Here is a 27,916-nt window from a genome sequence, read left to right on the forward strand (position 1 = left end):
TGTAATGCGCTGCGCATAGGACGTATTCTTATGCCGGAACAGACCCAAATTTGACGGGGCAGGACCCGAAAAAACAAGACTATCCCAGGAAATAGAGGACTGTTGACTGGTATGCTGTATGTTATGTAGTTAATGTGCACTTGTCATTGAGAAATGAAAAGGTATCGCTTTGTAGGGGGTGTCTTGAGCTATACATACCTAGCTACAGTGGTTTCAGAAGGGTTCTGGTCTACATATTCTTTAAGTAGCAATTCCTAAAAGCTACATTTTAATTGTTACCCAGCTTTTTTTTCCCTTTTTGGTTAATATCTGTTGTGGTCTAGCAGGGAACGGAGAGATCTGTGCCTTCATCAGGATTCCCTTCCCCATACGTTCATATGTCGGGACAACGGGTAGCCTAAGCTTCACCTCTCAAGCAGCCTGGTAGGAGAACAGAATAGACAGGTCCCAAAGAGTTGCAGCCATCCACCCGACCAACCTCTGTAATTAGATCAATACAACATAAAGCTCCGGTGACGTGACCTCGTTCCCGTTTTTTTTTGAAGAAGGACGATTCAGGTTATAGAAAATTGGATATTTTTTATTGTGGAGTTTACGAATGGCCATAAGAGCGCCATCCTGTATCACTTACGTTATGGACTTTCTCAGAATGCTTTAGGCACATTGCATCTCCTTTTTATGGGTCCGTTGGTGCTTAAGCAGAACCGAGCTGTACGTGAAGCTCTTCCCGCACTGAGGACACGTGTACGGCCTCTCCCCCGTGTGCGTCCTCTGGTGTTTGACCAAGGACGAGGTTTGCGTGAAACATTTGCCGCAGTCTGCGCAGGAGAACGGTTTCTCCCCTGTGTGCGTGCGCTGATGGTTGACCAGCGCCGAGGTCTGAGAGAAGCTTTTCCCGCACTGGCCGCAGACGTACGGTTTCTCCCCGGTGTGGGTCCGCCGGTGCTTTACCAGGGCCGAGCTGTGCGAGAAGGTCTTCCCGCAGTCCCCGCACGGATAGGGCCTCTCGCCCGTGTGCGTCCGCAGGTGATTGGCGAGAGAGGACTTATCCATGAAGCTTTTTGGACACTGGCTGCAGGAGTAGGGTTTCTCGCCCGTGTGCGTCCTTTGGTGTTTGAGCAGCGCCGAGCTTTCCGTGAAGCTTTTCCCGCATTCGGCGCAAGCGTAAGGTCCCTCGCCGGTGTGTATCCGCTGATGCCGTACGACGTGCGACCTCCGCATGAAGCGCTTTCCGCACTGGGCGCAGGAGTACGGCTTCTCTCCCGTGTGAGTTCGCGAGTGCGTCAGAAGGTTGGAACTCTGGGAGAAACCCTTTCCGCATTTATTACAGACGTACGGCCTCTCGCCCGTGTGACACCGCTGGTGGCGCACCAGGTGCAGTTTACATATGAAGCTCTTCTCGCAGCTGCGACACGTGTACGGTTTCTCTCCGGTGTGGGTCCTCTTGTGGACGACAAGCTGGGAGCTGTCAACGAAGCTCTTTCCGCATTTATCGCAGAAAAACGGCCTTTCGCCCACGTGAATCCTTCTGTGCCGTAGCAGATGGGAGCTGCGATTAAATCCTTTGCCGCAATCTGTACAAGCGAAAGGTTTTTCTGCTGAATGCGGACGGCTGTCGGTTACCGTTTTCCCAGTGACACCGTCCCATGCGATGGTTCCATGCTGGTTTTCCGTTACTCTACTATTTACACGTTCCGGGGGGATGTCGCCATTGTAATACGGTGGATCACATAGGGTCGCAAACGTCATTTCCAAGCATTCTCTTTCACGCTTACGATCCGGACGTAGAAACGGGTCTTCTCGTACCTTCTTCATGTTGTAAGGCAGCTGTCTGCACGTGGTTTTCTCTACATACCAGTACTGTGTGTGCCGGTTACTAACATGCGGTACCAGAGGTACGCAGTGCTGTTCTTCCTTAATCTCAACCTCAGGACCTGCCGGAGAGAATGAATCACACCGATGTTTAGACAGGTCTTCTCGTTAATTATACCAAATATAAGCATCTTCAAATCATCATATACAATGTTTTCTTCCCCAATTTGAATATATTAAAGGATCAATCATATCATGTTTTTCTTTTTTTGGTTTTTAGGACTGTTCCTTTAATAAAAACCTATTAATGGGGAAGTATCATACACTACCGTTCAAACGTTTGGGGGTCACTGAACTGTTTTCATGGAAAACAAGGACATTTCTAGCTGTAACATAATTACAAAGGGGTTTTCTAACAATCAATTAGCCTTTTAAATGTGGATGAGCAAACAAAACGTGCCATTGGAACACAGGAGAGATGGGAGTGATAAAGGACCATTGGAATACAGGAGTGATGGGAGTGATAAAGGACCATTGGAATACAGGAGTGATGGGAGTGATAAAGAACCATTGGAACACAGGAGTGATGGGAGCGATAAAGGAGTGATGGGAGTGATAAAGGCCTCTGTACGCCTATGAAGAGATTCCATTAAAAATCAGCCGTTTCCAGATCCAATAGTCATTCAAGTTAATTCGTGGGATTGACCTTCTGAATACTCACCAATCTGAGCCAATTTTCCATACGGCTCCTGTCCCAGTTGGATCCGGGTTATAACGTCTGGTTGTTCACTGATACAACCTGAATGTGGAGATAAAAGCGACTCATTTAATTGACGTATACTGATAGTAGAATGCATCACATAAATGTAAAAATGTTTTTCCTATGATAGTATCTTCTCAAGAATAAAGTATTTTTATAACAAATTGCTATAAGTAATGATGGATAGATAGATAGATAGATAGATAGATAGATAGATAGATAGATAGATAGATAGATAGATAGATAGATAGATAGACAGACAGATAATCTCATGCTGCTGGGGATCTATGGAGGAAAACATATTTACCTGAAAGCTTCCTTCACTAAAAACTCATGCTCCTTTCCTATACTCCTGTCTCCACATCACTTTTAATTATCTCTTCTCTCTTACAAACTTTTTGTTCCTCCAGCTCCTTCTGACTTCTCATCCTGACCTGAAAGCGTCAGGGATAACATCCTCCTTCATGATGCTTCATACTGGGCACCTTAACTGCCCTACTTGCCACCCTTAATTGATTTAACAAGATATCTGATAGCCTCTTTTCCTCCCATCCATATTCGCTCACATCTCTTCCCAGTATCCTTTCATCTACCCAAACCCATCTATTCAATCTCTCTCTTTCCCATCCGTCTTCAAGCCTGCTCTCATTTCTCCCATTTGGAAGAAACCTTCCCTAGGCTACAACCCCGGCCTCTAGCATCTCCTTCTCGTTCATTTTTTTTTCTTTCCTCTACCTCACCCTGGGCTCGTTTCTGGGGACATTTCCATATCTACACCCCCTCTCATGGAAAAATGATATTGTCCTTTGGATTCCACTCCCACCACTATGCTGACGAAACGCTAATCTACCTTCTGATGTGAGGAGTTTCTGGACCAGAAGACCCAGGAATAACAGAACCACACAAGACAAAAAGCTGGTACTGGCAGCGAAGGTTTGGGAGCGTAGGACGTAGCAGAGTTCAAGACAGGAGACAATCGGCAGTAACAAAACACATTAAAGTCCAATAACAGGTAACATGTCTTACCGAGAGAGCATAGGGTATGGTAATTGTCCATCATAACATCCATATAAAGAAGTCTCTGCCCCACTCCTAAACATCCCCACTCCTCCTCTGAGAAATATACTGCCACGTCATCAAACCTAATGGGAACCTAAAAAACCGAAGGAAACATTACACAGGATTATTTTTATGGAATATAATGTAAGGCGGAAATGTATAGCTCTATATTCTCAGACACCCTGCTGCCCCCTCACTACCCTATCCATCTCTTTATACACCCAGACACCCTGCTGCCCCCCTCACCGCCCTATCCATCTCTTTATACACCCTGCTGCCCCCCTCACTGCCCTATCCATCTCTTTATACACCCAGACACCCTGCTGCCCCCCTCACTGCCCTATCCATCTCTTTATACACCCAGACACCCTGCTGCCCCCTCACCGCCCTATCCATCTCTTTATACACCCAGACACCCTGCTTGCCCCCTCACTGCCCTATCCATCTCTCTATACACCCAGACACCCTGCTGCCCCCTCACCGCCCTATCCATCTCTTTATACACCCAGACACCCTGCTGCCCCCCTCACCGCCCTATCCATCTCTTTATACACCCAGACACCCTGCTTGCCCCCTCACTGCCCTATCCATCTCTCTATACACCCAGACACCCTGCTGCCCCCTCACCGCCCTATCCATCTCTTTATACACCCAGACACCCTGCTGCCCCCTCACCGCCCTATCCATCTCTCTATACACCCAGACACCCTGCTGCCCCCCTCACTGCCCTATCCATCTCTTTATACACCCAGACACCCTGCTGCCCCCCTCACTGCCCTATCCATCTCTCTATACACCCAGACACCCTGCTGCGCCATCACTGCCCTATCCATCTCTTTATACACCCAGACACCCTGCTGCCCCCTCACCGCCCTATCCATCTCTTTATACACCCTGCTGCCCCATCACTGCCCTATCCATCTCTCTATACATCCAGACACCCTGCTGCCCCCTCACCGCCCTATCCATCTCTTTATACACCCTGCTGCCCCCTCACCGCCCTATCCATCTCTTTATACACCCAGACACCCTGCTGCCCCCTCGTTGCCCTATCCATCTCTTTATACACCCAGACACCCTGCTGCCCCATCACTACCTTGTTATCTTGTTCTCTGGACAGCCACATATTATATATATATATATTTTGCCAAAGTACCTCTTGATATTCAAAATAAATCTGCATCTTCACATTCTTTAGTCCACACAAATAGTATCAGAAGTTAAACTTCACGCCAGGCTTGAAAATCTGTCAGAAAAAAGTATAAATATGCTAAATTACTGTTTATAAAGTAGATGCATCCAATGTTATGAACCCTTTCCTTATAAGAATATTAATTGGTTTAGAATACAGAATATCACATTATATATATAATCATTAACAGACGTTAAACATACTGGTACAGAAGGACAAGAGGTCTTTGGAGCTTACAATCTATTTGGTTGAGGGGGAAGGGACACAGAAGGACTCCTTCCACTTACCCTTTAGCACCAAATCTTGCCTCCTTCACATCCAAAATATCTAACGTTTGCCCTTTCCTCCCACAAAGGATATCTGAAATAGTAACTCACCCCCTTGTGACATCGCATCTGGGCTGTTGCAACTCCCCACTAACTAGTCTCTCCATCTCTTAGCACTCTAATCCACTCTAAATACCTCCGCCAGACTAATCTCCTTATGCCTCCGCTCGTCTGCTGACTCACAGTGCCAGTCCCTCTATTTCTTCCAGATCCCCCCCAGAATACAATTTAAACAGCTACCCCTTACTTAAAGCACCCATAACAACACCGCGTCCCCCTCTACCCCCGATCGCCATACATTCTCCTAACCTCTCTCTTAGATCTACCCACTCACGTCTCCAGGATTTAATCTATGCTGCCCCTGCTGTCTGGAATTCCATACGTCATTCCATGAGATTCACTCAAATTTAATTCTAACTTTAAATGCCCGCCAAAAACCTACCTGATCAGAGACGCATACGATCTGCCCTCTGAATACCCCACAACCTGCGTCCCGTAAAGAATCTGCCCCGTCACCTTCGAGATCTCCACTCCATTACCTTCTACAAGTGACCTTCGTTTCAATCAAATCATCCTCTCCCAATCCATCCCTCTCCTCCTTCTGCCCTCCTCGTGTAGCAGTATGTCATAGTGTAGCAGTATGTGTTATCGTGTGTCAATGGTTCTCTCAATTTCACAATAGATTTACATACTAGGTCGACCACCCCCTCCTCCTACAGACTCTCAGCTCTCTTGGTCTCCGTGACTCTGCTCTCTCCTGGATTAACTCGTATCTTTCCATCAGATCCTTCTCTGTGTCTTTTGCTGGCGACTCCTCCTCCCCAATGCCTCTGTCTGTTGGAGTGCCTCAGGGCTCTACTATTCTCCATCTACACTTCCTCACTTGGATAACTTATTGACCGCTTTGGCTTCAAATACCACCTCTATGCAGACGACACACAAATCTATCCCTCCAGCCCCAATCTCTCTGCATCTGTCCTCTCTCAGATCAGCAGCTGCCTATCTGGCATCTCTTCCTGGATGGCCTCTCACCACCGCAAGATAAATATGTCTAAGACTGAGCTCCTTCTAATCCCCCCACCAACTCTGTTCCCCTTTCTGACCTTTCCATCACTGCCGATGGTACCACTGTCTCTCCTTCACCACAAGTCTGCTGCCTCGGAGTGACCTTAGACACAAACCTATCTCTCACATCAAATCACTCTCTAAATCCCGCCGCAACCAACTGCGCAACATCTCCAAAATTCGTCAATTTCTGACTGCCAGCACCGCAAAACAACTAATCCAGTCCCTCGTAATCTCCCGTCTAGACTACTGCAACAACCTACTTACCGGCCTCCCAACTATCCCCCCTCCAGTCTATCCTCAATGCCTCTGCCAGACTAATCTATCTCACCCGACGCTCTGCATCTGCCGCACCCCTCTGCGAGTCCCTCCACTGGCTCCCCATCCATAGCAGAATTAAATTCAACATACTCACTCTATCCTACAAACCTCTCGCTAACACCGCTCCCCTCTACCTATCCTCCCTCATCAGCAAATATACTCCAGCCTGCCCTCTAAGATCCAACAATGACCTGCTCCTCGCATCTTCACTCATCACCTCCTTCCATGGCCGCCTACAGGACTTCTCTCGCGCAGCACCAATCCTCTGGAACTCTCCCCGTGCTGTCCGACTCTCAACAACTCTACCCTCCTTCAAACGCTCCCTAAAAACCTTTCTCTTCAGGGAAGCCTACCACTGACACAAACATCAAAACAACCCTTATCTCGCCCTACATTAACGTCATTCACTACCACGCAGTCCTCACCTCCCGGTTCTCACCCCTTATCCACCTAGATTGTAAGCTCCTGCGGGAACAGGGCCCTCCATTCCTCTCGTATCTGTATGCCAATTGCTGTATTGTACTTGTCCTTATCTGTAACATTTTCATCTTTATACAGCGCTTTATAAATAAAGTATAATAATAATAATAGTAATAATAATGATTTTGGACTAAATAGGTTCATACTCGTTCCACTTTAGCACCAAATCTTGCCTCCTTTACATGCAAAATATCTAACGTTTGCCCTTTCCTCCCACAAAGCATATCTGAAATAGTAAGCCCCCCTTGTGACATCGCATCTGGGCTGTTGCAACTCCCCACTAACTACTCTCTCTATCTCTTAGCACTCTAATCCACTCTAAATACCTCCGCCAGACTAATCTCCTTATGCCTCCGCTCGTCTGCTGACTCACAGTGCCCGGTCCTCTATTTCCTTCAGATCCCCCCCAGAATACAATTTAAACAGCTACCCCTTACTTACAGCGCCCATAACAACACCGCGTCCCCCTCTACCCCCGATCTCCATCCGTTCTCCTAACCTCTCTCTTAGATCTACCCACTCACGTCTCCAGGATTTAATCCATGCTGTCCCTGCTGTCTGGAATTCCATACGTCATTCCATAAGATTCACTCAAACTTAATTCTAACTTTAAACGCCCGCCAAAAACCTACCTGATCAGAGACGCATACGATCTGCCCTCTTAATACCCCGCAACCTGCGTCCCCTAAAGAATCTGCCCCGTCACCTTCGAGATCTCCACTCCATTACCTTCTACAAGTGACCTTCGTTTCAATCAAATCATCCTCTCCCAATCCATCCCTCTCCTCCTTCTGTCCTCCTCAACCTCCTAGTTGCCGGTCCTCCTCTCCTCCTCCTATAGTATGTGTATGTGTAGATTTACATAGTAGGTTCCTATCATTCACATAATCCAAAGAATTCATAGCTACCTGGTAACCCTGGGTGACCCTTAGATGGTCAGACAGCTCACTTCACTTACCCCAGAGTCTATATAATCAGAATGTCAGCATTGATTAGCAGAGGAGCGAGGGATCCTGGGACTTGTAGTCCGTGTGAATTTGGTAAATTCTTGAAATTGTTAAGGAGAACAAAAGCACCCATTGAACAATAAAGGAGAAATCAGGGGACAGCGGTTAAGCCATCAAAAAGAATCACAAGCCATATTGTCCCTGCTTTGCGAGGCTTTTGCTTTGAGATACTACAATTCCCACAAGTCTCCGTAAAGAGGAGATGTTGCTAATCCGTACTATGCCCACTCAGCCTGGCAGATGTGGAAAATAGCGGGAGCGAAACTACAATTCCCATAAGCCGACGGGGAGCGGAAGTGACGTTTCTTGCCGCGTACCCGTGGCACTCTGGGAACTGTAGTCTGTACATTGGCTAACGTGTGAAGCCGGCCGGAGCCAGAGCTCAAGAGCAGAAAAAAAAAGAAATACAATTCCCAGGAGGCTTTCGTGCCGCAAGGTCACGTAACACCCTGTGACAGCCAATCGCCGACTGCATTTCCGGTCACGCCCCCTTCCCCTTTACACACAAAGCCTTCAAGCTTCACCAGGTGAGCGGCGAGTAGCGCGGGGTCTTGTGGGAGGGCTCGGTTAGTTCTGGGTAATGTGCTGGGTAGTCGCCGTTACAGGAATGAATGCGGTTTTGTCTGCGTGAATAATGTTTGCGAGGAAGGTCTGGCCGCTCCGTGCTGTCACGGAGAGCTCCTAGCCGTGCCCACCCCCATTCGCTGCAGATAAGACTAGTGCTCTGGCCGTTAGTCGGTTTACCTGAGGAGGAAAGCGGCGGCACATACTGCACACAGATACACAGTGATTGCTCTGCACTGCGTTCTGATGTCATCAGCGCTATTTTTACCACCGTTTAAGAATTCTTCTAATAATAACGGGGCTGCGGTTGTAAACTCTCGTGTAATTCAATGAATGAGACTTTCTGGAACTTTCCCTTACTTGACTATACTGCAGAAGCTCACTGGAGACGGCCCTTCATAATGTATAGTGATGTCAATCAACTGAAACACAAATCCCCCTTTAGTGAACAGACCCCAGTACCCCAGTAGAGACAACCCCCCCGCAGCCAAGGGAATCAGGCATTGGCTGAAGGCCATGGTCCAGTCTTTCTTGGATGTGTAGAATGTGCTAGAATAAGCATCGTCTGTTGTCTATGGATGGCGTTATTAAGACGATGTCTCGGGGGCAGCTGTCTTGGGTAAAGTTTACATTGAATTGGATAAAATGTTATTAATGTTACGAAAATGAATGCCGGGTTGTGTATTTGAAGGTTCCACCTTAAATTGATTGAATTGTGAAAATATTTTTTAGCCCCCAGTGACTGTGAGCTTGGAAGGTGGGCAGTACACGCCGTCCATCTAACGGTGGTCAGGTGCGCTTACAGTTACAAAGCCGGACTGTCTTGGGGTTGTGAAGGTGCTGTTGCTCCATGTATGGCCGCAAAGGGGGCCGGGTCCCCCGTCTTCTACTTCTGGGGTGACACTCCCCGTAGGGACACTTACTTTAATTCCAAGGGCTGAAAAAACGGCTGGGTCTTCCTGGTCCCCCCTTCAAAGATGGGGAACTGCTAAAATCTTCAAGGGGATATAGGAACCAGAAGGTCAATCTGCCCCCCAACTCCACACCCACAAGCCAAGTCTTCAGGGACCAGGCCCACTGTTGCCTTTCCAGCAGGTGCATGTTCTGGGTGAATACCCTCAATCAAGCCTTCCAAAATAAAAGAAAAATGGCGGCACTAAATAAGGCCCATGGTGCCCCCGCCACCCACTCCCAAAAGGAGGGTAACTGTCCAGATGTTCCTGAGCTGTACCTGGCAAAGTATCTCTGTATTCACTCGTGTTTCCTTGCAGCTTGTCCGTCATCCTTCTCTCTTCTGGTGACTCCTTTATCCCTTGGAAATGTCTGACCGTGAGTCCAGTCCGATCGCGGAGCAAACCTCTGATAACGAAAAGACCCAGGGCGATAACGAAGAGGTGAGCTGAGATCTTCCCACTGCGTAGTACTATTATTCAATTACCTGGTCAGGGATCATGATCTAAAGCCTAGCTGTCTCCTGATTGGCTGGAAGACGCCAGTCCAAATCCAGGGCTTTCCAGGTGCGTCCTGCCGTTACCTGCATCCCCTAACGTACAAAACCTATGGCACGAGTAAGTAGAAAAGCAGCCAAGGTTTGAACTCTTACGTACTTCAAGTGCTCTGTGTACTCGTTACGAATAAACGTTTACTGACCCTTTCAACGCACGCAGTTGTGATCAGCTAATGGACGTTACTGGGAGGAGCATAAAGTACAGTGCTGTGCACATTACTGTAGGGTGGAAATAATAACAACCTGGCTTTATCTTATTTTATTCCAATAAACGTCCTTTATCAGAAAACCAAGAGGCCGCCATTGTTGTCAGCCGTGTGATATTGGGGGTGACTTCTCCTGCTCAAGCACCGCATTAAGATGATCCTTTATGGCAATGCTAATGAAGTCCGTTCCTCTGTAGACTTTTATTAGCCGGAGTGCCTGTGTGATAACGAGACAGGACACGCAATGTTTTTAATCGGACACTAGTAATAAAAACAATGGCGGGAACTGACCTTTAACCCCTTCAACCCTAGGAGATGGAGCTTTCTTTTGATACCATAGTTGGATGATTAGCTGAAAATTTAGAATGAGAAAATTAGTAAAAAGTATCAAATTATAAAAAAAAAACACACCTAAAAATCTAACAGTATTCCGGCTTTCATACCGGAAGCCGTTACATCAGATCGGACAGCAGAAAGCCGGCAATGCTTGCTTCTGCTGTCGGGGGAGTCCAGATGTCCCTGCCGCTGCAAGAAGGGCAGGACATACCGGTACGTCCATAGGGGATTCTTGGGATGCATTTTTTGGACGTATCGGTATATCCATAGGGGACTGAAAGGGTTAAGATCTGGCCCGTTTGTGCTGAACGCTATCATTTCTCCTGCTGTAGATTCCTATTATGTATTATGAAGACGAAGATGAAGATTTTTCTGAAGCAGAAAACCAGCTTGATGAGAACCCTAGAAAGAAGGAGGATGATCGCTCTAAAGGTAAATGACAGTGGATTCCGTGGCGCTATTACAAGCGGGGAGGGTAGAAACAATAAAAGTAAAACACATTCAAAGTCGACAATAAGATGAATGTTATACTCAATGTAAGGTTTGCATATTTGTTATCGAAAGCAATGCAGTAATGGGGTTTGGGTTAAGAATTGAGCATTGCGGGTAAAACGTTTCATTGAATCACTTTAGATAATATTTGTGCAAACCTTTTGATATAAGTAATCTTTGCTCAATCCATTTAATTTTTTTTTACAATTTCAATAATTTCTTCAGTGCCTGGCTTATTTATTAACCATCTTGTGCCTTCTGTGCCCCCCCCCCACACAAGTCCTTCCCTAAATTTTACTGAACCAATTTGTTTGAACCCTTGTATCTGATATCATTTTAGCGTTGGTACATACAAAAAGCTAACTCCCTTTTTTTTTTCTTTTTCTTATCTTCCGTTTAGATTTTGTGATAGATGACAAGGACGAAACCTTCGTTCCTCCCGTGTCCGTTAACTCGGCAGCTGAAGAAAATACAGAACTCAATACACAAGACAACAATGTACCAGGGAGCTATATGTATAACTTACAACACCCAGTGGACTCATCCTACTCAAGAATGGGTGCAGATGACTTTAATGTTTTTAACTCTATTGATCCAGAAACGGGCAAACTAACAGAGATGACGACTTACTTGTGCATCGAGTGCGGGAAAAGCTTCACGGATAGCGCTGCTTTTGCCAAGCATCAGAAGACCCACACGGGTGACAAGCCTCATTCATGTGCTGTATGCGGCAAGACGTTCGCGTACAACTCGCACCTTGTTATACACCAGAGGATCCACGCAGGGAAGAGGCCGTTCTCTTGCTCCTATTGTGCAAAGAGCTTTACCGACAGACCATCGCTCGTCAAGCACGAGAGGATTCACACCGGTGAGAAGCCCTTCCGGTGTAGCGTGTGTCAGAAGTGCTTCACTGACCGCTCAAATCTAGTGAAGCATCACCGGATCCACACCAGGGAGAAGTCGTTCACCTGCATCGAGTGCGGAAAAAGCTTCACAGACCGTTCTAACCTCGTGAAACACCAGAAGATACATACGGGTGAGAAGTCCTTTGAATGCACAGACTGCGGCAAGAGGTTCACCGAGAACTCCACGCTGGTCGTCCACAGAAGAAGCCACACCGGTGAGAAACCGTACACTTGCAACGACTGCGGCAAATCGTACTCTTGCAATTCCCACCTCATCGTGCACCAGCGTAGTCATACTGGGGAACGGCCCTTTGTTTGCCCCGAGTGTGGCAAAAGTTTTACAGACAGCTCCACTCTTGTTATTCACCAGAGGGTCCACACCGGGGAGAAGCCATTTGTATGTATGACGTGTGGAAATAGATACACAAAGAAATCGGCTATGGTCAAGCACCAGAGAACTCACACCGGGGAAAAGCCGTTTGGGTGCACTCAGTGCGGAAAGAGCTTCATAGACAGCTCGTCGTTGGTGAAACACCAGAGGACACACACTGGGGAGAAACCCTTTGCCTGCATTCTTTGTGGCAGAAACTTCGCGGCCAGGTCCACTCTGGTGAAACATCAACGAACCCACACCGGGGAAAAGCCGTACACCTGCACGGAGTGTGGCAAATGCTTCTCCTGTAACTCGCACCTGGTGGTCCACAAGCGCTTTCATACGGGAGAAAAGCCGTTCCCTTGCGCGGTGTGCGGGAAAAGCTTTACCGACAGCTCCACCCTGGTCAAGCACCAGCGGATACACACCGGAGAACGTCCGTTTGTGTGTAGCTACTGTGCGAAAAGCTTTATAGACAACTCAACCCTTATTAAACACCAAAGAATCCACACCGGAGAAAGGCCCTATTCTTGCAAGGTGTGCCGGAAGTGCTTCACCGATAGCTCAACGTTGGTCAAACACCAAAGGATACATACGGGCGAGAAGCCATACGCGTGTAAGGTTTGTGGACGAAGCTTTACAGATTGTTCAACGCTTATTAAGCACCAGAAGGTACACCGAAGGGAGGAATCTGAGAAAAGTGCAGCTAAAAATGCAGAGCCTGCTACCAACGAAGAAGTAAAGCTGTGAAGACAATGCACTCGTGATTGTGCCGTGAAATTTTTTTTTCTACCAGAGGAGAAGACACAGATGGGGTGTACTGATGGGTTCCTTCAACAAAATGTTACTGTGAAATGCCTTACTACACCCTGCAACTCTAAAGACATGGGATCAACGAGGGGGAGAAACATACATTGTATTGCTGTGCGTCCGTTTAATCAAATATTGACTTCTAGCGTGTTTTTTTCATGTAATTGGTCTCAAACCAATCAAGAGGGCCCCCCTTTATTCAATATTCGTGGGCGCACCAAAAAGATGCGTCCAAACCTTGGCTACCTTTATTTATGGGTCGGAGAACCCTTCTTTCTCCGCTCCACGATCTCGGACCGGTGCGACTTTCTGAAAATTCCACTGGTTTTCTTTTCATCGAATGCACTACTAACCCAAAGGACAGAGAGAAGATATTGCGATGGTGACATGTTTTAGCGGAAGAAGATTTGCAGACATTTAAAACACCGGGAGAGACCCGCATACCCCTTTCCTCTGCTTCTCAGTACCTGAATGTTTCAGTATTTCATTTGGTGCGTTTAGTAACGGGGAGTTAGTGGAGTATTCACATACCGTTCCAGAGACATCTGATATATTAAATGAATTGTTTTTTTTTTTTTTATGAGGAACGAGTGACGGAGAGAAGCTGCTATATAGAAGAATTCGCATAGCCTCGTGGAATGTATAACGCCGTACGCTGTGTACGGAATATTTAAGTCACATGATGCAATGAACTCACTTCATCAGATGTACGAGAGCACACTATTCTAGAACTACCATTGCACGCCGGTTACAGAGGACGCGTTGATAGCTGGACAAGCCGTACGAACTGGTCTGCCGAAAGATCAGAGACAAGACTGTAAAATCCGGAAAAGAGATTTGGGAAGCAGAATATGGCGGTATGTGGGAACTAAGATGCCCTTCAGAACATTTCATTGTACGATGAGCACAGTAAGAAGGCAAAATAAACAACTTAGTTTTTTATGTGACCTTCTGTGTTCTCTCCACGGGGTCGGGTCCCGCACGGAAACCGTTGAGGACTGCTGACGTAAAATGAATCATCTGTGTGGTCGCGCTCGGAACAGACTGCTTCTTTGTGTGAAATCACACTTTTCAAACAGGACTTCTTTCTTTAATGGGAAGACTGATGACGGTGGGGCAAGGGACGCCTCGTTGGTGCTCAAAGGGTTAACTCTTTAGTGAGGTTGCGAAGGGGAGAGAAAGTACCTCCTCGGCTAGTAATGGGGTCGATTCATACGACAAAGCAAGAAAGCCAGAACATTACCTGGAAAAGAGTATTTTTTAAACTTGTATTTGGTATCTCCTGTTACAGTGTCTTTAAACTCAAATTACCTGTTATCTTGATATGAACTGTATATCCTGTTTGGAACGTTTAAATATACATATCTGTTTTGGGTTTGTTTTTGTTTTTTTTCTTTTAAATAAAAAAAAAAATCGTCCATTTCATGTTAGAATCCTATTGTGTTTGTTAGTAGTAGCCCTTTGCATTAAATAAAATGTCAGCGTATACAGCCGAATAGGTTTAGGATAGCTTTTAGTGGAACAACATCTATAGAGTAAAATGAGTTGACTAAACTTGTTTTCTAACCTGAAGAAAGGACTGCTGAGGTCTTGAAATCTTTCTATATTAATGCTGGTCCACTAAAATGTTGCAAATCTCTTCAGATTATATTAGACATATTTTAGTTATTCTGGCTATTCCTTTTTGTACCATTAACAAACCCACTTCGCTATTGATAGCACATCCTGAACATTCACCTTCTCCCTTATGGGAGCAAATAAATGCCCTACAATCTGCACTGGATGTAATTACAGTAAGGCAGACCAATGTTTGAATCAGTTTGATTATGATTAACCCATTGACAAGAATTGATGTGCCAGGTAAGTCATGGATATGCAGCCTCCAAACCACCCGACAAACCTATGCGTGGTTGGTATCACTTTACTCAAGAGATGTTGCTGAACACATGTTGGGGTGTTTGACAGTGACGTATACCAGGAACTGTACATTCATACCTGAAGTACAATGTGGGGGGGGGATGCACACCCAAAAATGTAAGTTACAATACCAGCATTTGAAATATCTTGGGGTGTCGTTTTCAGAAATAAGTGGTTTGATGGGGTGAATTGAATTGGCAGACTTCAAAAAATGTCCCAGATAGGACATGGGGGCAGTATGGCCAGATTAAAAAAAATCTTTGAAATAGCAGTACACTACTTGTACTTGTTGCCCTATAAATTGCAAAGAATATTAGAATCTATTTAGGTTTTTTCCATTAGCTTTTGTAGACTAGTACAAAATAAGACTTTAACAAAAAAAAAATTGGAAGCGTTTCGCCATATTTTATTTTTTATTGTAAATTAAATATGTTCAAAATAACAGCATCTCAAGAAAGCCATCCTTGTCCTGGAAAAAATATATACTGTATTTGCTCGATTTTTTCCAGAGCAAATGCTCCTTGTCTTATATTCAAGGCCGTCTTATAATCAGACCACCTGACTACAAGACTAAGATCCCCCTCAGAGCTGCAGGGGCCCTGGATCCTCCTCTCTGGCAGCCGGTGGACGTCTGCACAATGCGCGCAGACAACCTCCGCTGCTGCCGGGGCTTCTATGACGGCGCGCCGAGGTGACATGACCTTCCGGTGCTCCACCATAGTGCTATCAGCAGTAGTGGAGGTTGTCTATATGCATTGCGCAGGCATTCACGGGCTGCTTGAGACGAGGATCCCCCGCAGCGGTGCAGGAGACCTGGATCCTCCTTTCTGACAGCAGGTGAACTTCTGCGCGATGCGCACAGACAACCTCCGCTACTACCCGACACTTCCGCCGGAGCTTCTATGCCTGAGCACTGGCTAAGAAACCGATACGTTACAAATGTAATAAGATTTGGCATGGAGAATGAAGTTGTGCATGACTACGTGATATTTTTTAACATGTTCATCATCATCATGGCTCTTACCCGAGGCTTAAAATGAAAATTAAAGGTAAACCGTTTTATATACAGGCTTCAGGGTTTATTCAACTCTTTGAATTTATTATGCATTATACAGGGTCTACTGAGCATTTCTTGAAGCAGAATCTCACTGGGCTTGGCACTCCATAATTACCATAATACTGAAGCTCGGTGAGAACATTGTTTTTCTGGGGGGTTTTTTAGTTTAATTCCTGGTGTTGGGGTTGGTATTGAGGAGAAAATGATTAGTAGCCCAGAAAACTGAAATTTCGAGAAGCAGACGGCATCAGAGACTTCTTAAAATACAGAGTTTAGAAAGATTAACCAAAAGCTATAAACTGTGTGGATTTTAGTGTGATGGAGTCACCCCCAATTTGAGTCCTTACCGGTCCAGTGATATGATTTCAACTCATTCCCCTACAATTTAGCTAATTCAAAGTACAGAGGTTGGTAAATTAACCTATTGCCTCCTCCTGTTACCATATGCAGGCAAGAGGTGCCTCATTAATGGTGCACAGAGAAGGCTTTAGATAACTTGGGGTGCAATATGGCCATATAGTGTGACGGAATCCCCAATACTTATGCCCAAGTTAGGTTCTTTGAATGCTATCTGTGGGGCATGCGCTGAATTCTTGCACTGTTGTTTGAGGTGCCTACAGAGCTGAACGGATCAATTAAAAGGTAAGTAATTGTGGAATGCTTCAATTAACACTTTGCCTTCCATTGTGAATTTGATTTGTGCTAAACCTTCTTTATGGTTGCATGCTCTTATATCCACTAAATATGATGTATTTATACAGATAGCCGTCGCACAACGTCCTGTGGAACAGGACTTCATGCGAACGCCATACACGGTATATGTCCATGAAGTCCCATTCACCTATCGTGATATCTCCGCTGCATGGCTTATGGGACTGTCGACGTATATTTGGCCAGACCTTGCCCAAATCAAACAGCCTTTGTCTCCATGTTCGGCATTCATTATGTAACAGCAATACTGGCTACAGCTGAGAGGCTGTCAATAGCCAACATGATGTCCCTGTCACTGTTAAAAAGGCACAGGTACATCCTAAGGACATTGCCACGCTTTACGTATAGACCTGTACACTTACAGGGTAGCAAACAGGTTAACCGCTTCTGTGCCATATAGATGTACCAGTACGTTGTAAAACTGTGCTTAAAAGCCTACTGGGATGCATGTCCTGGCTTTCTTGCAGCGACAAGGACATCTCCCTGCTTCTTACACTGGAGATCAGGCTGTCTCGACAGCCTGGACTCCCTCTGTCAGCAGAAGCCAGCATCGCATTGCTGACCGATGACTTGTAATGCCGCCTGGCGAGAGCGCCGGTACGCCATTACGTAAGGAATGACCGATCGTGTGATCAGGCATACGCTTCTTGGAGGCATCACTGCTGACGTTCAGAAAGGTCACTGGAGGACATGATCGCCAATTGCTCCCCCTGCTGGCTAATAGCGCGCATTGCGGTGAGCAATACAAGTCTATGAAGCCTTGCTTGCTGATCACACAAAAAATATAAAATAAAAAATAGTGAGCTCAGTGATATCATTGTGACATCACTGGCATTCATAACATGTACAAGCGATCCCTACATGGATCTCTACCCATTGCCCTAGCACTACATGTAAAAAGTATAACCACCCCTTGCCCTGTCCACTATGCCCAAAGCCCCTAAGCCAGAAGTATTATAAACACTACTCTATAGGGTACTATGTAAGGGATGTGGCCCTCTAGAACTTAAAAGAAAAATCCATGCGGGGTACGTCAGCGGATGTTTCAGAACATAAATTGTGTTATTGTTTATGTTTAGAAGAAATTCTAAGAAAATAGAAAAAAAAAATTAAAAAAAATTAATTTTTTGGGGATAATTTATATAGGATAAGCATGCGCAAACACACAGAATGTATACAAGACATTCCAATGTTACATAGAATCATAGCGTATTAAAATTAAGATCCGACACAAGCTATAAGGAGGCAAGAAGTTTGTAAACAGATTTAGAAACACAATAAATTGTGTTTTGTACGTTTATTTTTAAGCTACCCAACGTTTACATGATGTAAAACATTACGCGATACAAAATAATTACTGAAAATATAAATGATTAGCAATGGTTGTTTTCTTGGGATTTAAAAATTAGCAATGGATTAAAAAAAAGAGAGAAAAACCACCAATTCCCAAATACAGCAAATAGATAGCGGTACTGCGAATAAGACGCGGGCAATTTCAGGGCACTTTAGCTAAATCAGTAACTACATTTGGCCATTTCTGCATTTCCATGGCAACGATCATTCTATTAATTAATACCTTTTGATGGGAGAAGGGTTTGCGCCTCTGTTTCTTAATAAAATGCCCAGCTTCGTAAACGTTTACTAACCACATTTAAAATCTCTTCCTGCCGTAGCTCAGAAACCGATAACCATACCACGGAGGTGCCTTCTACCTTCGGAAGATCTTTGCCAATCATATATCAGATACTGAATAGTAAAATGGTCCAATATATGTCGATATGATGTTGATCCCGCATTAAATGTGCTGTCGAACTCTTAAGAATGTTACGCAAATAAACCTAAATATATATTGTATGTCCCTTTTTCCCTATTGACAGTTAATCACATAAAAAAATAAAAAAGTAGTTTCTATGGTAACTGTGCCTGCTTTTTGTGTCACATGGTAATCAAGTGTTCCTGGTACAAATGATAAACGAGACAACTAGGGTGATACTTCTTGGCAAATTTAATTGAAGAAAAAAAGAATTGTTAAATTTAGCAGTAAGTGGAACGGCACCTTTAAACCGTCAAAGCAGAAGCCTGGCTACTTCATTCCTGGCAGGGCTATAAAACAGGTAAACTGTATGCAGCGGTGGCCTTAATGACCACCACTCAGGTCTAATAGGGAACAGGTCATGGTTTAGGGCTGCACAACACCTGTCCACGAGGGCCGCAAGTTTTAGATATCTCACCGTTATCACTGCTGTTTTCAGCTAAGGATAAACAGAATTCCTGGGTTCCCAAAAAATAACATGGTGTTTGTTTAAGAAGGAGACACTGCTTATTTGTACAAAAAAAAGCCCCAAAAACTAGAAATTAACAAAGCATAAATACGGTCTCTCTCGATAACACACCTCATTAACATAGCCTCACCGAAGATGAATGAATAAAGTACGTTCACTACTTTAATACACATTCTGTAAAAGGATGAAAACAACTTAGTTGTGGAGAAGCTGCAGTAGAAAGCCACTTCCACTGATTTGTGTATTGAAGCAGCCAATCGGTGGCAGGAAAACGCTGCTATCAACCTCAATAGGAGAGTCTGTATATATATATATATATCACACACACAACCCTGCGACATTCACACGGAGCTGACTGGCAGGATGTATATCATGTATCAGGGCAAATGGATATGCAAGGGGGACGCCATGGAAATGAAAAGGGTCCACGCAGGTATCATATGAATTAAAGTGCATTTGATGGAGTGTCCCTTTAATATATTCCACTATGCAGCTGGCGTCCCCTTACAGATCAGTTAACAGTTCAGGTTAAACACAAGGGGTAAAAACGAGGGGTTTACACCAATCCCCACCGGGCACAATGCCACGGAACAGATATGCCAACATTAAGATATCCCAAGGAGTGCTATTAAAAAGCACCAAAGCGCCTATAGACCGCTTTATCACTTATTGTTTAATATTCATATTCTTGGACCTTATGAAAAAAAACTGCATCAAACAAGACAGAAAATGCGGAGGAAGCGAGCGTAATATGTACCGGTTTAAAATGGTTTATTCACTAAAGGCAGAGTTGGCAGGAGAACTATGGAATTCAATGTATAAGGAGGCATCTCGTTGATTTAACTATACATTATACAGGGCCAGCCAAGCCCTTCAGGGTCAACTCTTCATTACGTACACTAAATCCAAGAAGCCGAAACACAACTCTCCTGCGCAATCTCCCTTTGGTGAACAGTCCCCAACGTATGGACTCAATGAAAACAGTACTGCGATACCAGACAGCATCAGCGGTTGTCGGGTGGAGGTATTAAGGGCATTGATAGGATCCGTACAGATTGGAGCCAGAGCCCTTCGAGTTCCTTTTCAAGAAGATTTATTTCTCTTCCATTTCACGTTAAATGGACAAAGAGGTCCTTAAGGGTTAAAGCAGATTTTTTTTGCCCCCCCCATCCTTTATTTTCCAACACATGAAATAAATCAATGTACCGGCGCTTACATTTTATAATGAGCAATACACGTATTAGAACCCCACCTTATTTGTATACCGCGGGAGAAGCCATCGTGCATTAACCCCTTAAGAACAATGGCTTGTCCTTAAACCCATTAAACACAATGCATTGTGAGCCCGTACGTGTACGGGCGTTGTCATGAAGGGGTTAAGAAATATCTCCCGTATCGTTAAGTTGCTGGCTGTTGCCGATTGGTTGACGCAGCCCTGGCAAGGGAGGGAGGAGAAGAGAGTTTTTTTTTTTTTTTGCACAGAACCGTAAAACGCAGTGTTTGGGTGGACAAAAAAAAAAACAAAACGACAGATCTGCTTTAAGGGTACCAAGAAGAGCAATATTTATGAAACTTTCATATAAACCGGTACGATAACGTGAAGCCTTCGTACTTCATGTTTCCTTCTCTTTAAAACAACCCTAAGTATGCGTGATACAGGTTTCAAAACGTATTTGCTTAAAGAAGTAGGATATCTAAACATTATTTGCTTAGGTATTGTACGGAATGTCTAAACAGACTTATGAAACCAAAAGGAAAAGATGCTATACAGGCATAAAAATTTAAAAATAAAAAAAAAAGTTATTTTTTAAGGTTATTTTTCCAAGGAAAAAAAAAAATTATTTTGAAATCAAAATTTGCATTTAAATTTTTTGATAAAAAAATAATAATTCTGGATTAAAATTGTTTTGATGCTTAGCAGGTACAGAATCTGTGTACACAGAAATAAAATAATGAAGCGAAAACAAATAGCCGATTCACTGCCGCTTGTTTAACAATTCCCAGAAAAATCTCGGTAGGAATGTGATTGAGATTCCGAGCAAGAGAGAGAGTTTAGGCTTATTAGAGGATCGTACGGTGCATACATTTTGCTCCAATCAGATTGGATAACATAAAAGGGGTGAGCGAAAATTGGTCGTTATTTAGATACGGATGATAAATCTTCTTTATGAAACCAAAAAAGAGGCTTTTCAACCATAAATCGTGTTTTGGTCCAAGATGCGATTGCGGGTTTAAACAGGTAACAGATGGCGTGCGCGCACACACACACACACACGCTAACACAGTCTTACTAACTATTATCCTCTAGCGTCTCCTCTTCCTCGTTTTGGTCAGCGTCCCTCAGCGGTAGTTCGTGGCTTTTCTGATGAGTGATTAGAGCGGATTTACGCGTGAAGCAGTCGCCGCACTCAAAGCAAAGGTAGGGCTTCTCGCGCTTGTGACTTCTCCGGTGGACCAGAAGGTGGGACCTCCGCGTGAAGGTCTTTTCGCACTTGTTACAAGCAAACGGCCTCTCCACCTTGTGGGTTTTCCTGTGCGCGTTGAGATGCGATCGCCGTAGAAAGCGCTTGCCGCACGCGCCGCACCCGAAAGGCCGTTCCCCCGTGTGCTTGGCCTGGTGCTTCACCAGAGAGGCTCGGACAACGAAGCGCTTGCCGCAGTCACACGCGAAGGGCTTCTCCCCGGTGTGGCTCCGTGCATGCGTGACCAGGTATGATTTCTGAGAGAAGTTTTTCCCGCACTCCTTGCACGAGTAAGGCTTCTTGCCCGTGTGCGTCTTCTGGTGGCTTGCGAGGTTGGAGCTGCTGGTAAAGCATTTATCACAGTGCGGGCAAGGATAAGGCCTCTCCCCGGTATGCGTCCTCTGATGCAGCACCAGGTGGGAGTTCCTGGTGAAGCTTTTCTCGCACATGCTGCATTTGTAGGGTTTCTCCCCGGTGTGGATTATCTGGTGGCGCATATAGTTGGAGCTATCCGTAAAGCTCTTCCCGCAATGTTCGCAGTTATACGGCTTTACCTCGTCGTGGGTTTTTTGGTGTTTCACCAAACTTACGTTACTCGTAAAGCTTTTTCCGCATTCGAGACACGGGAACGGTTTCTCTCCGGTGTGCGACCTGCGATGTATCACGAGGTAAGAGTTCCGCGTGAAGCCTTTCCCGCACTCAATGCAGACGTATAACCTCTCCCCTGTATGCGTCCTCTGGTGGACCACGAGGTACGAGCGGTAGATAAAACTCTTCCCGCATTCATTGCATATGTAATTCTTCTGCTCCTTTTGGCTTAAGTACTTCTGGATGTATTTTGGTTTGTCCCAAAATGATTTACCGCCGTCATTGTGTTTAGAGGTCGACGTTTCCCGCGGCTTGTTTGACTCGAGGGTTTTTGCACCGTCCGCATTGCCGTTTTCATTAGATTTCGAAGTAGCTGGGGCTAGACCTTCCTTTAATGGGGCTTCATCGGAGTTGTTAGGAACTTGGCGATTGCTGTCTGTAGAATTACAAGCGCTGTTGCTCTCTTCCATTTCCCAACTGGCTGGGTAGATTTTAGCACCGGAATCTCCAGATTTGCTTCGAGACAAGACGGTGCAGTCTGAAAAACGAAGACGAAAGGTCCATATGATTACCAGTACCAACATTGGTAACAGATCTAATAGACGTGCATCATCTGCAAGAATACATATTATTGAAATGTAGAGATATATACTGCAGTCAGGGCGCCACGGATAATACATTTCAATAATAGTCATTCCACACTCAGTCTTAAGATTGATCTCCCTGTCTTCGCAAGAAAGTATATGTAGGAGGCTCGGTTTGCCATCAGCCTTGAGACCGGTCATGACTGCAGCTTGAATGGATTATGGACTCACCTACAGCAGGGTCCCTTTCCGTGGGGAGAACGTTCTCGTCTTCCGCCTCCTGCAGCGCCTGGACAGCCACAGCTTCTTCTCCTTGGACATCAAGGTCTACGACGAGACATCCTGCTTGAGCATACACACGATAACAGTTACTACCACAAGTCGGACAGAGAGAGCGAGAGCAGAGCATACTCAGCCTCAAAGCGAGTGCCGGCAGTCAATACGTTTAGAACCACCATTTTTGGACCCCTAGGCAGGTATGTATTTAGGTTGCATGATGCCGTATCCCAGCAAGGTATGGAGCCAGTGTCAGCCATGGTTGGGGAGACCAAAGATCTTCCTTGTAAACAGCCCATCGTTCACATAAAGGGAGCCCAAACACCAAATCGGTCAATCTGCCCCCACCCGTTCTCTGCGTTCATTCAACGTATAAAAAGAAGGACAATTAAAAAGTCTGTATGTTGTTGTAACAGTTCTTAAGAAGTGTTAGGCGATATTCAGGGGCATGTGATGTTGTACCGGCTAGATCACGCAAGTTTGGATCGCATGGTCTGTTGTAAAAGTATTAACACATCAATATTTTATTCTAGCGATTAGACTTGAACAACGGTTTACAATTATTTCCAAATAAACTTGGTAAACAGACCTGTATTTCAAATAAAGATATTTTTAAGAAATCAAAACATGTCCGCAAGAGTTGCTGTCATCTACCATATGGAAAATGAAATATGTGTATATATATATTATATATTATATCAAATGCTACCATTTAAACGTTAGGGGTCACTTTTCTTTTTCACAAATTTCACTTTTTCACAAAAGAAAAGAACATTTTGTCCATTAAGATAACATGAAATGGATGAGAAACCCAGCACAGACGGGGTTAATGTTGTAAATGACTATTGTATCTGGAAACGGCTGATTTTTCATGGAATCTCTTCATAGGCGTACAGAGGCCCTTTATCACTCCCATCACTCTTGTGTTCCAATGGCACGTTGTGTTCGCTGATCCAAGTTTTAGTTTAAAGGGCTAACTGATGGTTAGAATCCCTTTTGCAATTATGTTACAGCCAGAAATGTCCTCGTTTCTCCATGAAGACAGCTGAGTGACCCCAAACTTTTGAACGGTAGTGAATATGATATCCATAGTAATGTATACTGATTCCCAAACTCTTGTACAGGTATCCGTATCCCACCGCAGTGATGCGGCAACAACATCGCCCAATCACGCATATGCTTCTAACGCATACATATAACGAGCGCCAGAGCTTTCCAGCGTGACGGGAAATCCGAGAACAGAATATAATCCCAATCATAAAGCACGTCCGGATCGGATTTATTCAAACGCTTCCTCTGCAATGTCAGGCCGTGTAGTGTCCATGATCCATACCGCATTATGCTCGAGGTACAGACCCCCTACGCTATATATATATATATATATATATATATATATATATATATATATATATATATATATATATATATATATACACGCACACATATATATAGTCCATCAGACATAGGGTAGGTGAGGTAGTCACTGTATACTGTAGGCAGAGGGATACCCTGGGGGGGCAGTTCTGGTACATAGTGACACATTTCATTTTTATTGTAATTTCACCAGTTCTCACCACTTTGCACCAGAAACGCTAATTGATATACAACCCCTAACACAACATCATAACACAGCGCAGAACGGCCGCCGTCAGTGGACGAAGAAACTCGTTTTACGTCAGTATTAACCATTACTAGGCAACATCATAGCAAGGGACAGGGTACAAGTGCTACAAACTACCTTACTGCAATAGTGTAAGGGGGGGTGAATAACACCCGCCGAGGGTATTCTTTAATCAGAGAATTGTTTATCGTAAACCGTAATCACACTCAGCACGGTGACCGGAACTCAGAGCGGGCTAATCCGCACAGCAATAGCCATTACCTGCAACTGAAGAGCAGCCTTTGTGCCAGAAGACATGTGGGAGGCCACTGCTAGCCCGAGCGCGGAGGATTCTGGGGGATGTTGTCCAACAACTAAACGGACGGCTCACAGTGAACCAATCACAGACCGCGAGCAGATTGGAATGCCGGGAGACGAGTTCTAACTGGCCGGCGGGGCAAGGGGAACAGGCAGCCGTGGGACTACACTTCCCACAATGCATTGCCAAACAATCGCTAAGCGTAGAGTAGAAAGAAACCAGTAAGAGAGAGAGGAAAGTTTCTGAGTGGTGCTGGGATTTGTAGTCCTGAAAGGTATGTCGTGTTGACTGTGGTAGGACTAGACAACTGAGGCCTTCTACCTGTCAGGTTTAGGTCTACCATCACCACTAACCGCTTATTGACTAATGGCGATGGGATGTGAGTGCTGGGAGTAGAATTGGCTACCAACAGGTCGCTTTAGTTAGTAAATGGAAACCATTAGCAAGGCATTAATATTCCATGCCAACAACCTTTCATATTATTTAATATTAAAATGATTAAAAACTATAACTCGGTATGCCCTATAACATAAGACTGTCAGAGACTTCAGTCGTCGATCAGTGCAGACATTTATAGGCGGAAGGCAGATCAAATTTAACTGTTGAAAATACAATTTAAAAAAATATAAAAAATAAAAAACGGTGCGTAGGGATCCGTGTTGGCAGATAATACTCCAACAATACCTTTTTAATGTAGAACGTAATGTCGGCCGCTGTGGGGATTGTGTTAGTTTGTACCCAAGTTGATGTTAATAATAGTCATTAAAGAAAAAGGTTTTTCCCGCATTATTGAAACATTTCTAGTTTTCCCAAAATAGAAAAGGAAAAATGTCCCCATTGAGGCGCCGTAGAAATGATGACCCTGTTTGTTTATAAGTCTGTATCATAAAAGCTTCAGGGCCGATATAAGATCAGAAACTAAATGCTAGACATGGACCAAAAAACGATTTGGACACGTTTTTCATTTGATTTTTGGTCCATCCGTTTCCTGGCCTTTGGGTTCGGATGAAATTTGGAGGGCTTTTTCCATTCGAAAACAAAATTTGTTGTCACTCAGCCTCACTCACGCTCTCCTTCACTCTGTCTTACACTCCCTCTCGATGTCTTCCTGCCTTATCCGCCGACCGCTTTCGTGTCCCTGTCTCCTTTTCCGCAGCTCTGCTTCTTTTCTTTCTTCTTCTTCTTCTTCTTGCTTTTCTATCTTCTTTCTTCGTCCGCTTCTCTCCGATAATAATCAGGCCTACCAGGACACTGCCGGAGGGGAGGCTTTAGGCTGTGAAGTAGAGTGCGGTCCCAGAGGGGCTTAAGGCTGATAAGTGGAGATGGTCTGTGGATAGTAGGTTGGGGCCAGCAGCGGTGAGCAGTTGAAGTGGTGATTTGGTGATGTGCACTATATAGCCTGTGTTGCAGGATTTTTTCCTACGGCTGCGATAACCACAAAGGAAGGGGAGACCCTACGCAGGGCCTCCGTACCCCCCGCGGCCGGGCAACTTGGCGTGCTGTGTTGGGGGGGACGTGGCCCTTTCCAGAGCAACTTGGGCCAGGGGCTTAGAAGGGGCAGTGGTGAGCAGTTACAGATCTACATGGGGTATTTCCATAATCTGGAGATGCAGTTGAGGAATTTAGGCTGGATTTCTTTGCCATAACAAATACCCTGTGCAAATCTCAAACACAGAAGCGTCGGTGAAAAAAGTGTGGAAAATTATTTCTACGGCTAACTTAGGCAGTGATTGGTGGCCAAACGGCTGCATTTTAATTATATGACTCCTGGGTAGGGTCACGACAGTGTTAATTAGTTAAGGATAGTCATATAACTTGAAACTTAGGCGTCAACATATACAGACCACAGTGCCGAATAGATAAGAAAACACCCAAGCACATAAGAACAACATGGACCTCTGTTTAGGGTGCCAGGCCAGCACCATAGGATAGAGGGCCAGGCTGCATCACAAAACAGAAGCCACCTAGAGATAACACCACAACGTAAAGATGCTCGCCCCTGGAAGATTCTGGAAAGTCCCCACAACGGCTATAAAAACCCAAGGCCGCAAAACTTTGAAGCCTCACCTGCGGTGCCAGATATTACGTACACGGGCAGCCCAGGGATTCCTGCATCCGAGATAAGTGGCTCTTCGAAAAGACTGTTCTGAGGGGTGATAAATACTTGGCTCGGTGATGTATTACTGTATTGACATTTGACACTATAGCATTGATTGCTGTGATATCGATTGATTGCTTAACTCATTTTACACACACATACACCCACTGGCCACTTTATTAGGTACACCTGGCTAGTACCGGGTTGGACCCCCTTTTGCCTTCAGAACTGCCTTCATTCTTCGTGCCATACTTTCTACAAGGTGCTGGAAACATTCCTCAGAGATTTTGGTCCATATGGACATGATGGCATCACGCAGTTGATGCAGATTTGTCGGCTGCACATCTATAATGTGAATCTCCCGTTCCTCCACATCCCAAAGGTGCTCTATTGGATTGAGATCTGGTGACTGTGGAGGCCGTTGGAGTTCACTGAACTCATTGTCAAGAAACCAGTTTGAGATGATAAGAGCTTTGTGACATGTTGCATTATCACAAAGAGATGGACATGGCCATAAAGAGATGGACATGGTCAGCAACAATACTCCACCAGCCTGAACTGAAAGTCTGACCCTGCCATCTGAACGTTGCAGCTGGAATCAAGACTCATCAGACCAAGCAATGTTCTAACAGTCTTCCATTGTCCAATTTTGGTGTTCCTGTTCTTAGCTGACAGGAGTGGCACCCGGTGGGGTCTTCTGCTGCTGTAGTCCATCTGCTTTAAGGTTGTATGTGTTCTGTGTTCAGAGATGGTATTCTGCATACCTTGGTTGTAACGAGTGGTTATTTGAGTTACTGTTGCTTTTCT

At 45.0% G+C, this 27,916-nt stretch overlaps 4 protein-coding genes across 6 annotated transcripts in view; 2 read left to right on the top strand and 2 right to left on the bottom strand.

Annotated features, from left to right (window-relative positions):
- Nucleotides 1-559: 559 nt before the first annotated feature.
- LOC128490914 (zinc finger protein 239-like) overlaps nucleotides 560-27,916 on the bottom strand; it is a 77,985-nt gene continuing 50,628 nt past the window's right edge. The window contains exons 1-5 of one of the 3 annotated variants that reach the window (XM_053463057.1): nucleotides 7,974-8,229; nucleotides 4,788-4,877; nucleotides 3,599-3,725; nucleotides 2,534-2,611; nucleotides 560-1,934 (exon numbers count right to left, since the gene is read on the bottom strand). In XM_053463057.1, the coding sequence (XP_053319032.1) occupies nucleotides 655-1,934; nucleotides 2,534-2,611; nucleotides 3,599-3,725; nucleotides 4,788-4,814 (1,512 nt within the window). In that variant the 5' untranslated portion in view covers nucleotides 4,815-4,877; nucleotides 7,974-8,229 and the 3' untranslated portion in view covers nucleotides 560-654. Of the gene's footprint in view, nucleotides 1,935-2,533; nucleotides 2,612-3,598; nucleotides 3,726-4,787; nucleotides 4,878-5,591; nucleotides 5,732-7,973; nucleotides 8,230-27,916 lie in introns of those variants that run through there. The other 2 variants (XM_053463056.1, XM_053463058.1) reach the window with 2 other exon arrangements.
- Nucleotides 8,507-11,740, top strand: LOC128491525 (phospholipase D C-like). The gene is made up of 5 exons (XM_053463843.1): nucleotides 8,507-8,549; nucleotides 9,858-9,980; nucleotides 10,968-11,067; nucleotides 11,528-11,661; nucleotides 11,726-11,740. The coding sequence occupies exons 2-5, from the start codon at nucleotides 9,906-9,908 to the stop codon at nucleotides 11,738-11,740; spliced, it is 324 nt and encodes a 107-aa protein (XP_053319818.1). The 5' UTR covers nucleotides 8,507-8,549; nucleotides 9,858-9,905.
- On the top strand, nucleotides 11,730-13,397 carry LOC128490917 (zinc finger protein 271-like). Its single transcript, XM_053463062.1, has one exon. It carries the CDS (start codon nucleotides 11,746-11,748, stop codon nucleotides 13,153-13,155), a length of 1,410 nt encoding a protein of 469 aa, XP_053319037.1. The 5' UTR covers nucleotides 11,730-11,745; the 3' UTR covers nucleotides 13,156-13,397.
- On the bottom strand, nucleotides 21,451-25,194 carry LOC128491526 (gastrula zinc finger protein XlCGF57.1-like). The gene is made up of 3 exons (XM_053463845.1): nucleotides 24,975-25,194; nucleotides 23,048-23,158; nucleotides 21,451-22,770 (listed from the first exon to the last, which is right to left on the bottom strand). Exons 1-3 carry the CDS (start codon nucleotides 25,192-25,194, stop codon nucleotides 21,473-21,475), a joined length of 1,629 nt encoding a protein of 542 aa, XP_053319820.1. The 3' UTR covers nucleotides 21,451-21,472.

The sequence above is a fragment of the Spea bombifrons genome, chromosome 4 (genome assembly GCF_027358695.1).
Source record: "Spea bombifrons isolate aSpeBom1 chromosome 4, aSpeBom1.2.pri, whole genome shotgun sequence".
Lineage (NCBI taxonomy): Eukaryota > Metazoa > Chordata > Amphibia > Anura > Pelobatidae > Spea > Spea bombifrons.